Raw genomic sequence first — 12687 nt, forward strand, 5'->3', positions numbered from 1 at the left:
AGGTGCGTTTATAGAACCGTTTACATTGGCTTTAAGTTATTTGATGAATCGTTGTAGATCTTAACGGACAGAGTTTAATACCAGCTTTAGTTTTCGAATTTACTCATCAGTCGGTAAAGTAGTAAAGGAAATAAAAGCCTGCGGTCTCCTCTGTCGCCACTAGAGGGCACCAGCGTTTGGAGCCACTAAGATCATTAAAACACTGAAAAGTGAAGAAAAAAGAATTGACAAAAACAAATTGAGATATTCTTAAACTGCAAGTTGAAGTTTCTGGAAGGTTTCAGAATTTTATTGTGATCCATTTGAAAAAATGTTTTACAAAATGTAACATTCAATTTTTACACCAATTCTTAAAAAAAAAAAAAATTAAAATAAGTTGATACAACAAATTCAGTAAACTAAGTAATAATGGCTTCTATGAACAATGTGAAAATAAGATAACATACATGTAAATGAATACTATAAACATGAGGACAAACAGGAAGGATTACATTAATTCAAATAAAATTAAAACAATGGCGTGATTGTTCTCCTCCAAACCTTGTGGTCTGGATCAGACAGGAGTTATTGCCGAACCAGTCCTGGATCATCTGGCGTCCAACTGGAATGTTTGATGAAACCGAAGCTGATTGGTTGCATCCATTTCTTTGCATTGCGAGAAAAACAAAACAAAACAAAACTCGGCTCCCCCCCCCCGCGGCCGAGCTCCACGCTTAAAAAAATAAAACAATCGCCATGTGGCTTCGGCGTAGCACAACACAAAGATCGGCAAAATAAGTGGACATAGATTTACAAAAAAGAATATGGGGGGACGTGTCTTGACGTGGATCTTCACAGCGGACGTCGTGCTTGTGAGGACAGATGTTGGCGGCTCGCCTTCCCGTCACGCCTGTAAAACACCGGCTTCCTATCAGCTGAGTGACCCCAGCTAATAAACCTCCCCCTGCTTCAACCAGCGCCGCGCGGCGTCGCCATCCTGGGCCGCCGTCGCAGAGTAACCTTAGCTTTGACTGATTGGTACCGAGCGCCCCCCCACCCCCCCGGATCTCTAAGATGAAGATGTATGGCATCAGCGGAGCGGCGGCCTGGCGAGGACGCGGCGCTGCTTCAAAGAGACGGCTCGAGTGACGTCAGAACTCTGCAGAGGTTCTGCTTCCTTTTAATCAACACGGTTACTTCATCTGCAAAGCTTTAAAAAACACATGCACCTCCAGCATTTTATACAAGAGTATGATACAAAATAAGGCATTTCGTTTGTGTCGCGTATTCATGTTGCTGTTGAGTGTTAGTGTGTGTGAGTGTGTGTGTGTGAGTGTGTTTACACGTGTACATAGTGAACACATTTTCATGTCATTTTTTGCCCGCCTATAAAAAGACTGCAAAAAACAAACATAAGGTCATAACTCTTACTTAAAATATATATATTTGTCATATATATTTACGCATATAGTCATATGTTTTGTTTTTTTTTTTTTTAAAAAAAGGGGGTAAGAGTGAAAGAGAAAAGCCCAAGAGGTCCCTGTGATAGGTCAGTTCTTTAAAAAAAAAAAGGAAAAAAACACAGAAATGCCCCTCGCTCCTGTTCACCTCCTCATTCCATCACCTCGCTGGGAGCCACTGTGACCAGCTGTAAGGGGATCTCCTGATTGCCCACGTGGTCGTGGCCGCCGGTGGTCTGAAGGATGAGCGTGGTGCCGTCGGAGGTGATGACGGCGTCGGCGGTGGGCGGAGATGTGACCGGAATGCCTTTTTTATTTTGATGAGTCTTTATATGCTTGGCCAGGTGGTCGCTGCGCATGAACCTCTTGGAGCACTCCATGCACACAAACTTCTTCTCTCCTGGGAGACACAGACGGACATCAGCTCCAGCAGCATCTCATCACTTATCACACAAACAGTTCAGCTTTGATTTGACTCCTGTGGAAGACGGCCTTTATTGCCTATACCTGAACTGACCGCCAGATGGCGCTCTTCGCGTCATAAATGGGGAAAATGACATTTATTTCAAGGCCCAAGCAGGAATTAAGGTAAGACTACTGTATGTATGCTGTACAATATGTGTATAATATAATCAAGGGCTTCTTAAAAGCAAATCTGGCCCTTACCCAGATTCAAATATTAAAAATTCTGTACTATTTTAACGGTGTCTTCTATAGGAGACAAAGAGTTTCCTCTCACCCGTGTGTGTTCTCCGGTGTCTCTGCAGCTCATCACTCCTGGTGAATCTCTTTCCGCAGAACATCCAGTTGCAGACGAAGGGTCGCTCTCCGCTGTGCCAGCGAAGGTGGGCCCGGAGGTGAGACGTCTTCCCGTACACCTTGCCACAACCAGCAATGTGGCATATATGCTGCTTCTTCTTCCCCATACCCGAACCCCTGCGAGACACGAGGGAATGAAAGGTGAGCCTCCATGTTCTCAGGAAATCTGAACGTTTTGGCGGAGCTCCCCCGACCTTCCGCCCGACTCTTTGCAGTTGGGGCAGGTGCAGGCCACCCTGCGTAGCCTCTTGCCCTCGCTCTGCATCTCCATGTCTCCATCTCCCATCATGTTCAGGTTGTTGAGGTCACTGGGGTTTAGTGTTGAATCTCCGCTCAGCTGCCACTCTTCTGAGTCTGGCTCCTCTTTGATGTGAATACCTGGACCACGGGTGGGGTCAGCAGATTAGTCACGGTGACCTTCAGACGAGGGACGTGTGTGAAGGTGTCTGGAGGTGAACGTACCGGTTGGACTCTTTGCGTCCTCTCCGTGTGTGTACTGAACTCCTTGTGACACCGAGTTCACAGTGACCGTCTGCAGGTTGGGCAAACTGACCTGTCCCGTTTGGCCCAGTGGAAGAGTCTGGACTGGGGCCAAGGTCAGCTGCTGTGTCTGACCCTGTCCCTGAGGCAACTGGAGCCCCTGCAGCGACTGGACACCCTGAACCTGCACAGACGGGCGGCGTAAACATCACCTGACATCTCCAACAGAAGCGCCAACACCCTGCACTGTGGCGGTCGCTCACCTGGAATGTCTGCCACTGGATCTGGCCTGTAGCAGTGACGGTTTGGGCCTGGATGAGGAAGGTTCCTGGGTTGACCAGCTGCACACTCTGTAGAGTTTGACCTGCTGCTGCATTCAGGTCCTGACCCTGAGCCACTTGGGCGACCTGGGCCTGGCTGTCCCCGGACAGCTGCAGGATGGGCTGTGAGATGGTGGTGGCATTAGCGGACGAGACCTGCAGCACAGGGAAATAACAAAGCACAAAACTTGAAAAAGAGAAAAAGCCAGAGCAGAGGTTTGGGAGGTCTTGGATCGTTTCTGTTAATTAATTACAAACTCCAGCGTTTCCCACAGGCTGCAAAAATATGTGTGGTAGCTGAACAAAAGAAGCCAGAAAAAGCCCCTGAACTACACATCTGCCCTCTAATTAGCTTTGGACAACAAACACACTCCAGGAAATAAAAACCTGGATATTAATCAGTCTTTTATTATAATATGCAGTAATTATCTAAACTCTGTGGCTCCGAGCATCAAAGAGACACAAATGCACAAACTCATTTTTAGGGATCAGCAACCCTTTTTTTTAACATGATTAACCAACTAATTAACCACCTATTACCCGAACAATTAACTTGCAATTCTTGCAACTTTGACTTCTTTGACACAACAGAGACTAAAGAAATGAACACAACATTTATTTTTCCTTCTGCTTGAACACCGAAGAGAGAAATCACATGTTCTGACCTGTATTTGCTGCAGGTGATTATGAGAGTTAAAGTTAGCGGAGGAAGATGGATCCGACACCCCTGCAGACACGGCGGTCGCCTGGGTCAGAACCCCAGTGCCATCTATAGTCTCAGGAAGGGAGGTGTTGGAAGAGGTGGTGGTTGGCACATAGAGTTCTGGGTTGTTGCTGGCGTTGCTCACGGTAACCAGGTGCTGTTTGGCACTGGCGTCCTGACCTTGACTCTCCAGCGCCTGACCGCTCATGATCAGCTGACCTTCTGCCGTGACCCCTGTGGCGATGGGAACTGTCTGCGCTCCGGTGAGCCCCAGAGACTCCAGATCCAAACTATTTATAGGTACAAATGTGATGTTGCTGGGCAGCCCTACAGGTACGGTGCCGGTATACGCTGACCCTCCAGCCAGCGGGAGGCCTTGGATTGAGGGTACTTGTCCCGCCTGCGTCAGGAGGTCCGTGGCTCCTGTCGTGGCGCAGCTGATTCCGATGTTACCTTGGCTTCCATCTTGCAGGAGCTGGATGTGCCCTGTGCCATCGTCCAATCCTTGTGCTGAGAAACCTGCAAGTGTCCCATCAGGATTTTGGATCTGTGGAATAACCTATAGAATGGTTGGATGATGAGGTTAAACCTGAATGGGGCCCTTTGGTGTTTATAGGTATTTAGGAACACTACCTGATACTGGATTCCTGAAACGCCATTGGCCGTAACTTCATTACCAGCTGCTGTGACATAAACGGGCTGGCTGGGAAGACTTCCGATCGGAAGCACATACTGTCCGTTGGACGTGACGATGCCAGAGTTTGGAACGTGAACAACTCCGTGGTCCTCCTTTCCGGCCGAGACAGGCGTTACCACCTCCCATCGGTCTGAACCCGTCATCTGAATAGCCGACATATCTGTTGTCTGCAGATCAAAAGAGTATTCAGATTACAAAGAGCCATTTCATTCAGCCAGCCAATTCACCTTTACATGAGATCACCGTGAAAGGGAGCCACGCTGGCTGCTGTCTGCAAATCAGTTCTGTAATCACCAAAATTCTGATCCAGCAAAAGTAACCCACAACCGGGCAGGGGGTGGAGGTAAATGTAGGATTTTTCCTGCAGCAAATAATGGATGATAAAAGAGCCTCCAGGGAGATGCATCCGTAAACACAGCCTAAAGGCTAACAGGCTCAGAACCGGTTGAGAGAATGGGGTGGGGGATGGGTGGCTAATGCAACACAACCGGATAGTACTGTTTGATTATGGACGCTGTGTAGGCATTATTAGCACACCCAAACGTCTTCCCCGCTCACGGTACACCGGCTATCTTCCAGCGAGCCGACCCAAGTGACTAACTTCAGTGTCCTACCCACTATGGGCGGGTTTTACAGGGGTAAAGTGGGTGGCCGTTATTGAGGGGAACACAGGAAGTGTACGGCTTTCGCCCCATGCCATCAAAATTTAAAACGTGTGAACTTCATGCTCTCAAATACATAACCAGCAATCGAAAGCAGGCGAGACAGACGAGGTAGAAAATGTCGGATACCTGTGTTTCCGCTGCGCCGGTGGGTTGCAGAAACTCGCTTTGACTGCTGTCCACGTCCGCGGACGCCATTTCTCCTTGTTTCAGAGGCTGCTCTGGCGCTAGCAGGGAGAGAGGGGGAAACTCAGCAAAACTCTGTAATCTTCAACTTCTGCCTGCCAGAAAAGCTCACAAAGCATCCCCACTCTCCAGTCCAAACGGTGCTGACTGCGAAAATCAACTTTGCAGTGGATATTCTAAAGTAATTTCGGACTAAATTGAGTGTTTACTTTGTCAGCCCAGTGGCTAGGAAGCTAGCTCAGTTAGCTAACCATAGCTAGCTAGTTAGCAGGAGCGCAAAAGATAAAAGACGCCGTTTGCTTCGCTGTAGGTTATACAAACTCACCGATTAGTTGCACGCTTCGATGCGCTAAATGTTTACGTACCAGTCATAGCGTGAATGGTAGTAATCGAAAGGATTATTGGACCTACTAAACTCCAAACATGATTATTTTATCAAAGGCGGGCTAGTGTTGATCGGTGAATTCGGGTCGATTTTTTTTTCTATTTTGATTGACGGTGCGGGAAACACAAAAAGGTGGGACTAACAAGCTTGACCGTCGAATTTGCATCACATTACAGGACGTCCCGCCTTTCTTCTCCTTCCTGATTGGCTGAGACAGAGGCTCGGCAATTCTTATTGGCTACGTTGAACGTCAGAAACATTTATAGTACGTGTATTTCCTGTTGTTACAAGAGAGAAGAGATGGAATGCAGTTAAATTATACGCAGGGATAGTTTGAACGCTGAGATGTTAATTCAAATGTTCTTACGTTTGGGAATTCACTCATAGTTAAAATCACGTTTAGATTATAAAGATTGTGATTATAGAAAGTTTGTGACAGAATAGAGAAAAGTGGGTCTATTTTTCTTAAGTGTTGAATTGAACCAAAACAAAGTTTAATTATTTTTATGACTATAATCATACTTGAAACAAAAGTTGTCTTCCAAAGTTTTTTCTTACTTTGTATTGTACTTATCAATACAAAAATCTTTTGACATACATAAAATCAAAACTTGTCAGGTTTTTTTAGTTGGTTTCAATTAAGTGTTGTAACCATTTATTAAATTTGAAGGATGCTTGAAGCTGTGAAACAATTCATAGACCATTCACACAATTTTACCTTGTCTACCAACTTTTAAAAAAAAATGTCAAAACCTTTTGCCATATTTTTTCTGTAGTTTAATTTTCAGATATCTAGCTTAATTATTACAACCATTCAAAGAAATAAACTGATATATTTATGAGGGAGCCCCCATCACATTTTTGTCCCAAATCCAAGTCAATTGATTTTGAGTATCTGCCAATACCAAGTCCAATACTTTGGCAATACATTAATAAACATATACAAGTTGTCCTCTATGGTTTATTATTATTATTCTGATTATTGAAACAATGAACAGACTTATCCAGCAATATTGAGTCGTGCTTATAGCACCACCTACTGGTCACAGGAAGTTACCTGCTTTGAGGTTCAAGTATTCTTAAAAATCTTTGTGAATCTTTGTACATATGGCAAAACTACTATTGTACTGGTCACTGAAAGAGAGTAACAGCACATAGTAGAATATGCTGACCTGAAGTTGGTCAGTAAAAACTCCGTGCTGGTACGTTCATTGAGTGACACCATGGTGTCAGAAGTGCTGTGGCAGTCAAGTCTGATGCACTCCAACGATGGAGATGGGAACTGTGCATGGGAACTTAGCTACAGTGAGTGGCAGCACACAGCACAAAATCACCTGAATAAGTCAGAGCAACGCAATTTGCTTAATCCAACGTCATCAATGAAGTTTGATGGAAATCTCGCTCAAAACTTTAAGCGGTTCAAGCAGAAGTTCAACATCTACTCTGAGGCCAGTGGCAGGGATGGCGAAAATGAAGAAAGTGTCCTTTCTCCTGCATGTGATTGGCGAGGAGCAAATCTACACCCGCTTCCACATAAGTGACGTGAGATTAAACTAGATGTCATAATAATGCTGAAGTTTGATGAGTACTTTGTACCAAGCACAAACGTCTGAGAGATATGTATGTATGTATATAAATGTAAGAGAGATACACGTTTTTGCTTGTGATTAGACTCAAGGAGCACAGTTTGATAAATGTGATGCAGATCAAGTCCTGCAAATTTGGCAATTTAAAAGACCATCTGATTGAGGACAAAATAGTCACATGGCTTCCACAGCAGGCGTTGAAGGAAAGGGGTGCTATATGAAAATATATCTGGAAAAGGTGGTGCAAATGTGTCGAGTGCAGACCACATGGGCACAGATAAAGAAGCTGCAGAGGGAAGGCACAGCTGTGCAGCCGTAAAAGCAAAGGACCAACTGGAAAAAAGGATTCCCAAGAGAAAGGCAGGCAGAATCTCACACAGACAAAAAAAGAGAAGAGCGCCTGTAAAGATGTGAAGGTGAACACCTGCCAAACAAAAGTCCACCATTTAGAAAGACCTGAGTCATGACCTGGCTCAATGTCTCAACAGAAGAAAGGGAGGCAACATCATGTACATGTTTAAACCAAATTACTTTATTAAACAAAAGAACAAAATCAAGCCAAATGAAGTAACAACTCACCATTTAGGTCATTCACCATGTGTAGTGTGCAAAGAGTCTGTGAGTGTGTGGGTGGCGTGAAACCACTATTCAGAGACGCATAACCAAACCAGCAAGCACTGCCTCTTTGAAGAGGAGCGGAGAGGGTGAACCCGTATCACACTGCACCATGTAGCTAGTCGGTCACCACAGTCGCTATGTGAGCCGCACTGTCAATAAAGTAGTTCGGTGTCTTGTGCCAGCAAGTGGCCACACTATGACTGACACTGACAACCACCGCACCACCCCACCCCCAACTGATCATCATGTGCTCTCTCTCACCAAGAGCAGGGGCACAAGTTGGGGGGGCAGGGCAATATGTGACATCTAGGGACACATTCGAGGATACGTCACACTCGTCAAAATCGGGCTAAATTTGTCTAGTCTGATCCTAGTATCAAGTCCCTTGAACACACGGGGCCCCGGTGTGAGGAAGACAGGAGGGGGGGACACAGGACGGGAGGGACACAGGACGGGGGGGACACAGGACAGGAGGGACACATACACACAAGAGATGACACGTGGGGATGACGCCTGCAATAACCCTGGCAAGACAAAGCCTGATGCAAAGGGCTTTTCTCAGGGACCACTAAGAAAAAAGAATGCACACTTGAGGGAGAGGCAGACTGTGCTCAAACAGGACGTGCTCCAACTGTCAGAGGACACAGATGACGAATGGATACTGCCAATCACTGAAAAACACTTCCCGTTTTTAAGTTGTATCACCAAATGATCCACATGGTATTTGAGTAAATACCATGAGAGGAAACCATGATAGATGCCATCATGGTTTGAGGGTCCACCAAAGAGGAACACAACATCTACCGTAATTTCTGGACTACAGAGCGCACCTGATTATAAACTGCATAATCTAATTTTAGAAAGAAAATCAATTTTGTACTTATACAAGCCGCACCGGATTTTAAGCCACAGGTATCCCACGTAGTAATATGAAAAATTAGATCGAAAACATTCAGTACCGTTATATGTTTTTATTACCGTAAGAGACGAGTCACTGACGAGTGACAAACAGACAGGTAAGAAACAACAGCCACTCTTCACTTGTATGTTTATACAGAGACCTTAAATCCAAATTTTATCACGTCAGGATTTCTTAACTTAATTTAATCCATTTAGCAACATAAACAAATATATTGTACGGGTAAATGCTTTTTTTCTAACAGTGTCTGTAATGCAGCTACCTTGAAATATACGTTTGTATCAGCTAAACACAAATTATGTTGTTTATGCTTTTTTACTCAACAATGAACAATCTAAAACTCCCGATGGCCCACCTCTAAAATCTTCTATTTTCATCGCGGTGGCGATTGCTTTTGCCTTCAGTCTGATTTGTACAGCGGAAACACCGCGGCCGCCTGCTCTCTGTGTGTCCACCCAGTCTTCCAGAACGTTTTCAAGCTCGGGCCACCTGCGATGTTTACGTCTAGAAGCTTTTGTCGTCTTTTTGTTTTCGATCAGTTCTTCAGGCGGGCGTCTCCACCTTCTCGCCATTGATTACCGTAATGTATGCCAAGATTACGCGCGGCAGAGTGATCGCTTTTAACTTAAGAGTCGCATCATATGCTTTTCTTCTAGTATTTTCCACGTTGTAAAAATGACTGATTCACAATAGTTGTGATAGTGTGACACAAAAAAAAAACATAAATAAGCCGCACCGTAGAATAAGCCGCAGTGTTTAAAGTGTAGAAAAAAGTAGCGGCTTTAGTCCGGAAATTACGGTAATGATGTTGCTACTCATGCACATGCACACACCTTTCTACCGGGTGGGAGCAGATTTGTTTGACTGTAATTGGAAGAGTAGAATAGTTGTGACAGATGACTTTTCAAACTATCCAGAATTCACCACATTACAGTCAACAACCAGCAAAACAGTAAACACCATGCTAAGCTAACAATCTAGTCAGTTTGTTACTGCTAAAGTTTTTAGCTTTCGTTTTTTTCCCCCTTTAACTTAAGAAAGTATTAAATGAGTTGGGGCCAAGTAAGAAGAATAAAACTTATCACTTTCATACGGGAAGGGAGGAGGACTTTCTTTGCACGAGGACTCTTACAAAGTGCGTTTGACTCATCTGCCGGTCTACCATCGCAATACCAAAGAAGGGAAATGTTGAGAGGCATTTTCAGACTGTTCATGGAAAATACAACACCGAATTCCCGTGAAAAGTGAGCTGAGAAAGAGAAAGAAGAGGGAACTAAAGTCCCAGTCCCAGCAACATATGCAACGTACATCAACATAAATTGTAAGAATCCTCAATAGTTTTCTAAATAAATATAATGGGTCGACCATTTTGACTTGGTCATTTTATAAGTAGTTTGCATGTCAGCACCCCTGATGTAAAAAAAAGAAAAAAAGAGGAGTGAAACAGAAAATATGGGGGTTTAAGTGTTGATATGTGTAGTTGTTTTTACTGATTATTGGTTATATGATTGTCCATAAAATCTTTTTTTCTAATTGGGGTTTGGTGGGTAGTGAAGATGTCTCAGTTTGGTGATGTGGCAGATGAAAGAAAACATATGGTATGGTTCTTTTAAAAGAATGGGAGACAGGTTGATAAGAGTGTGTGAACTAAATTATCCAAACTCCCGTGTAAACCTATGCTGCTGTGTTCAGATACACAAATATAACATCCACAGCACAAAATCCCTTGCAGACGCTGCCTGCTGCTATAGGATCATCATGTGCCACCCATAATGCCAAATGCCCCTTGCACTATGTGAGGGTTGACAGGACTAGAACGCCCTCTTGCACACACTCATTCGCATTACACTCACATGTTTATCACATGCATACTAGTTTATGTCTGCAGATACACATGTACGCACACACAAACATGGACACCTGGGGACGGGGAGGCACAACCCCTGGTCAAATGAGGCCAGGGGCTCAGACACAACAGCCAGAAATACAGGCAAACCAATCATCCGCCAGCAACCACACCCTGCAAAGCCCCCCCCCCCCCACAGCTGCCCTCCACCCTCCAAAGACAACCCAGATTGTACTTCTGCGGCCACCTAGAGACCACATACATTCATGGCTCTCACATATCACTCAGACCAAGAGGGTAGAATTGTCCCCATCCCGCTGTGTTATGGAACAGGCAGTTGGGGACCAGAGAGACTGAACCTCCTCTGAGTATTTGAGAAGGTAGATATGGAGCTAATATTTGACAGGACTCTCTTGAGCTGGGAACACAACCGAGATCTTTCTTGTGGTCAGTTTTCCTGTCAAGGCAGAGTGTAGGGACATATCAGCAAGCTCAAACGGTGAGAAAGATGAATATATTGTGTGTGTGTGGGCCATTCTGAGAGGTCTTTCCATACCCTAAGCCAAAACTAATGGACAAGTGGGGAGATCCACATAGCATGCATGCACACATGTTTGTATTATGCACACACATACCTGCATATGTTCTTTTATATTGTCCTGAGTTTACAGCATTAACCTTGATTTCTGGAAGGATGGGTCTGGATCTGCACACATTCTTTTCCTTTCCATCCAGGTTGGGGACAGGATGGAGGATAATGTTTTTCACGGTATCTTCTGATACTTTGACCTGCTTCTGAGTCAAGTCGTTCACTGCATGTTCTGGACCTTCTCCTGTCTGCTGTGTGTTACCGGAAATGACTAAATGTTTTCTTATTCTCCGTGACTGAACATCGACAACGGGCTCTTCAGTGTTTTTAATTTCAGCCGACACACGTGTAATTCCTGCGGGGCTTCCGTCCACTGTTTCCCGGGATGTTTCGTCCTCCGTCATCAACGTCGCTTCCCAAGTTCTGGATTCCAGAGACTCTCGTAGTGCCTGGAACTCTCTGTGAAGGGTTTCCACTAGAGAGAGTCTGGCAACGAGACCGGACAGTTTATGATCTATTGATTCTAAAATGTCTCCAATGTTCGCGCTAAGTGAAACAGTTCCGGAAGAGTTCTCGAGTCGGCTTCGCTTGGGGGACGGTGTCGCCGTGCTTGATGATTTCCCCATCACGAGTGACACAATTCGATTAAAAAAAAAATCAGTTATCCAGAGCTTCTATTGATTATGTTTATTTGCTTTTTCTGGTAACAAATAAACGAAATGTTTGTTATGCTGTTTCGAGCCGCACAGTTCGTCGGTGGTCACGTGATTCCACATACTCCACTTCCGCCCAGGCACGTTCGTCAAGTTTAATGAAATGCGTCATTCTTTTATCTTTTTTTAAAAAAAATAGTTTTTTAATATTTAAAGCAATGTATATGTTTTTCCACAATATGGCGACATATGTGTTATATATATATATACAACACGTATGTTCGAAATAAAAACAATGACATTCACGCCTCATAGGCAGCAAGTCATTTTTAGCCACTACGAGGTCTTCACAGGTTTCCGAAACAGGCAGAATATAAAAGAGACTGTTACACTTTAGGCAGTCCAAACCAAATAAAGGCTGTGTGTGAATTTGTTGTGGTCAGGCATTTCCAGTTCTGCCTGCTTTTGTCTACACTAACCCCCACTGCTGACAATACAGGGCATTATTGGTCCGAGTTGTCCCACAGTGTGATGGTTTTCATTTTCTCTTACAATGAATTTGTACTGATCAACTAATTAGTTCTTACTATCAGCTAATGACAGATAAGCTGCAACCTCAGATCTCTGCTTATTTTGAGTTCTTTCATAGGAAAGATTCTCGAGAAACAGAGAATCGGCAGGAAAACCTTGTTTGGCTTGTGTGTCAGAAATATATTCAAATTGAAATAAAAACTGGTCATATGACACTTACTAAAAGGTTCCAAATTTTCAGAATTAAAAACAGA

At 44.3% G+C, this 12687-nt stretch overlaps 1 protein-coding gene across 3 annotated transcripts; it reads right to left on the bottom strand.

Moving 5' to 3' along the window:
• Window positions 1-262: 262 nt before the first annotated feature.
• On the bottom strand, window positions 263-12019 carry LOC101064005 (transcription factor Sp3-like). Of its 3 annotated transcripts, none has more exons than XM_003962531.3 (9): window positions 11296-12019; window positions 5250-5347; window positions 4395-4625; window positions 3724-4320; window positions 3002-3214; window positions 2721-2922; window positions 2453-2636; window positions 2179-2375; window positions 263-1839 (listed from the first exon to the last, which is right to left on the bottom strand). In XM_003962531.3, the coding sequence occupies exons 1-9, from the start codon at window positions 11873-11875 to the stop codon at window positions 1592-1594; spliced, it is 2550 nt and encodes an 849-aa protein (XP_003962580.2). In that variant the 5' UTR covers window positions 11876-12019; the 3' UTR covers window positions 263-1591. The 3 variants fall into 3 exon arrangements, with proteins under 3 accessions (XP_003962580.2, XP_011617161.1, XP_011617167.1); XM_011618859.2 differs by lacking the exon at window positions 11296-12019 and adding an exon at window positions 5672-6395; XM_011618865.2 differs by lacking the exon at window positions 11296-12019 and adding an exon at window positions 5632-6393.
• Window positions 12020-12687: the final 668 nt, after the last annotated feature.

The sequence above is a fragment of the Takifugu rubripes genome, chromosome 2 (assembly GCF_901000725.2).
Source record: "Takifugu rubripes chromosome 2, fTakRub1.2, whole genome shotgun sequence".
In the NCBI taxonomy this organism is placed as follows: Eukaryota; Metazoa; Chordata; class Actinopteri; order Tetraodontiformes; family Tetraodontidae; genus Takifugu; species Takifugu rubripes.

Coding starts and splice junctions, on each gene's coding strand:
- LOC101064005 (XM_003962531.3), bottom strand. CDS start 11,875: ATGGGGAAATCATCAAGCACGGCGACACCGTCCCCCAAGCGAAGCCGA. Junction 5,348..11,295: donor ATATAAAAGAACATATGCAG/GTATGTGTGTGC, acceptor TCTCCCTGCTAG/CGCCAGAGCAGCCTCTGAAA. Junction 4,321..4,394: donor TTTCAGGAATCCAGTATCAG/GTAGTGTTCCTA, acceptor ACCATTCTATAG/GTTATTCCACAGATCCAAAA.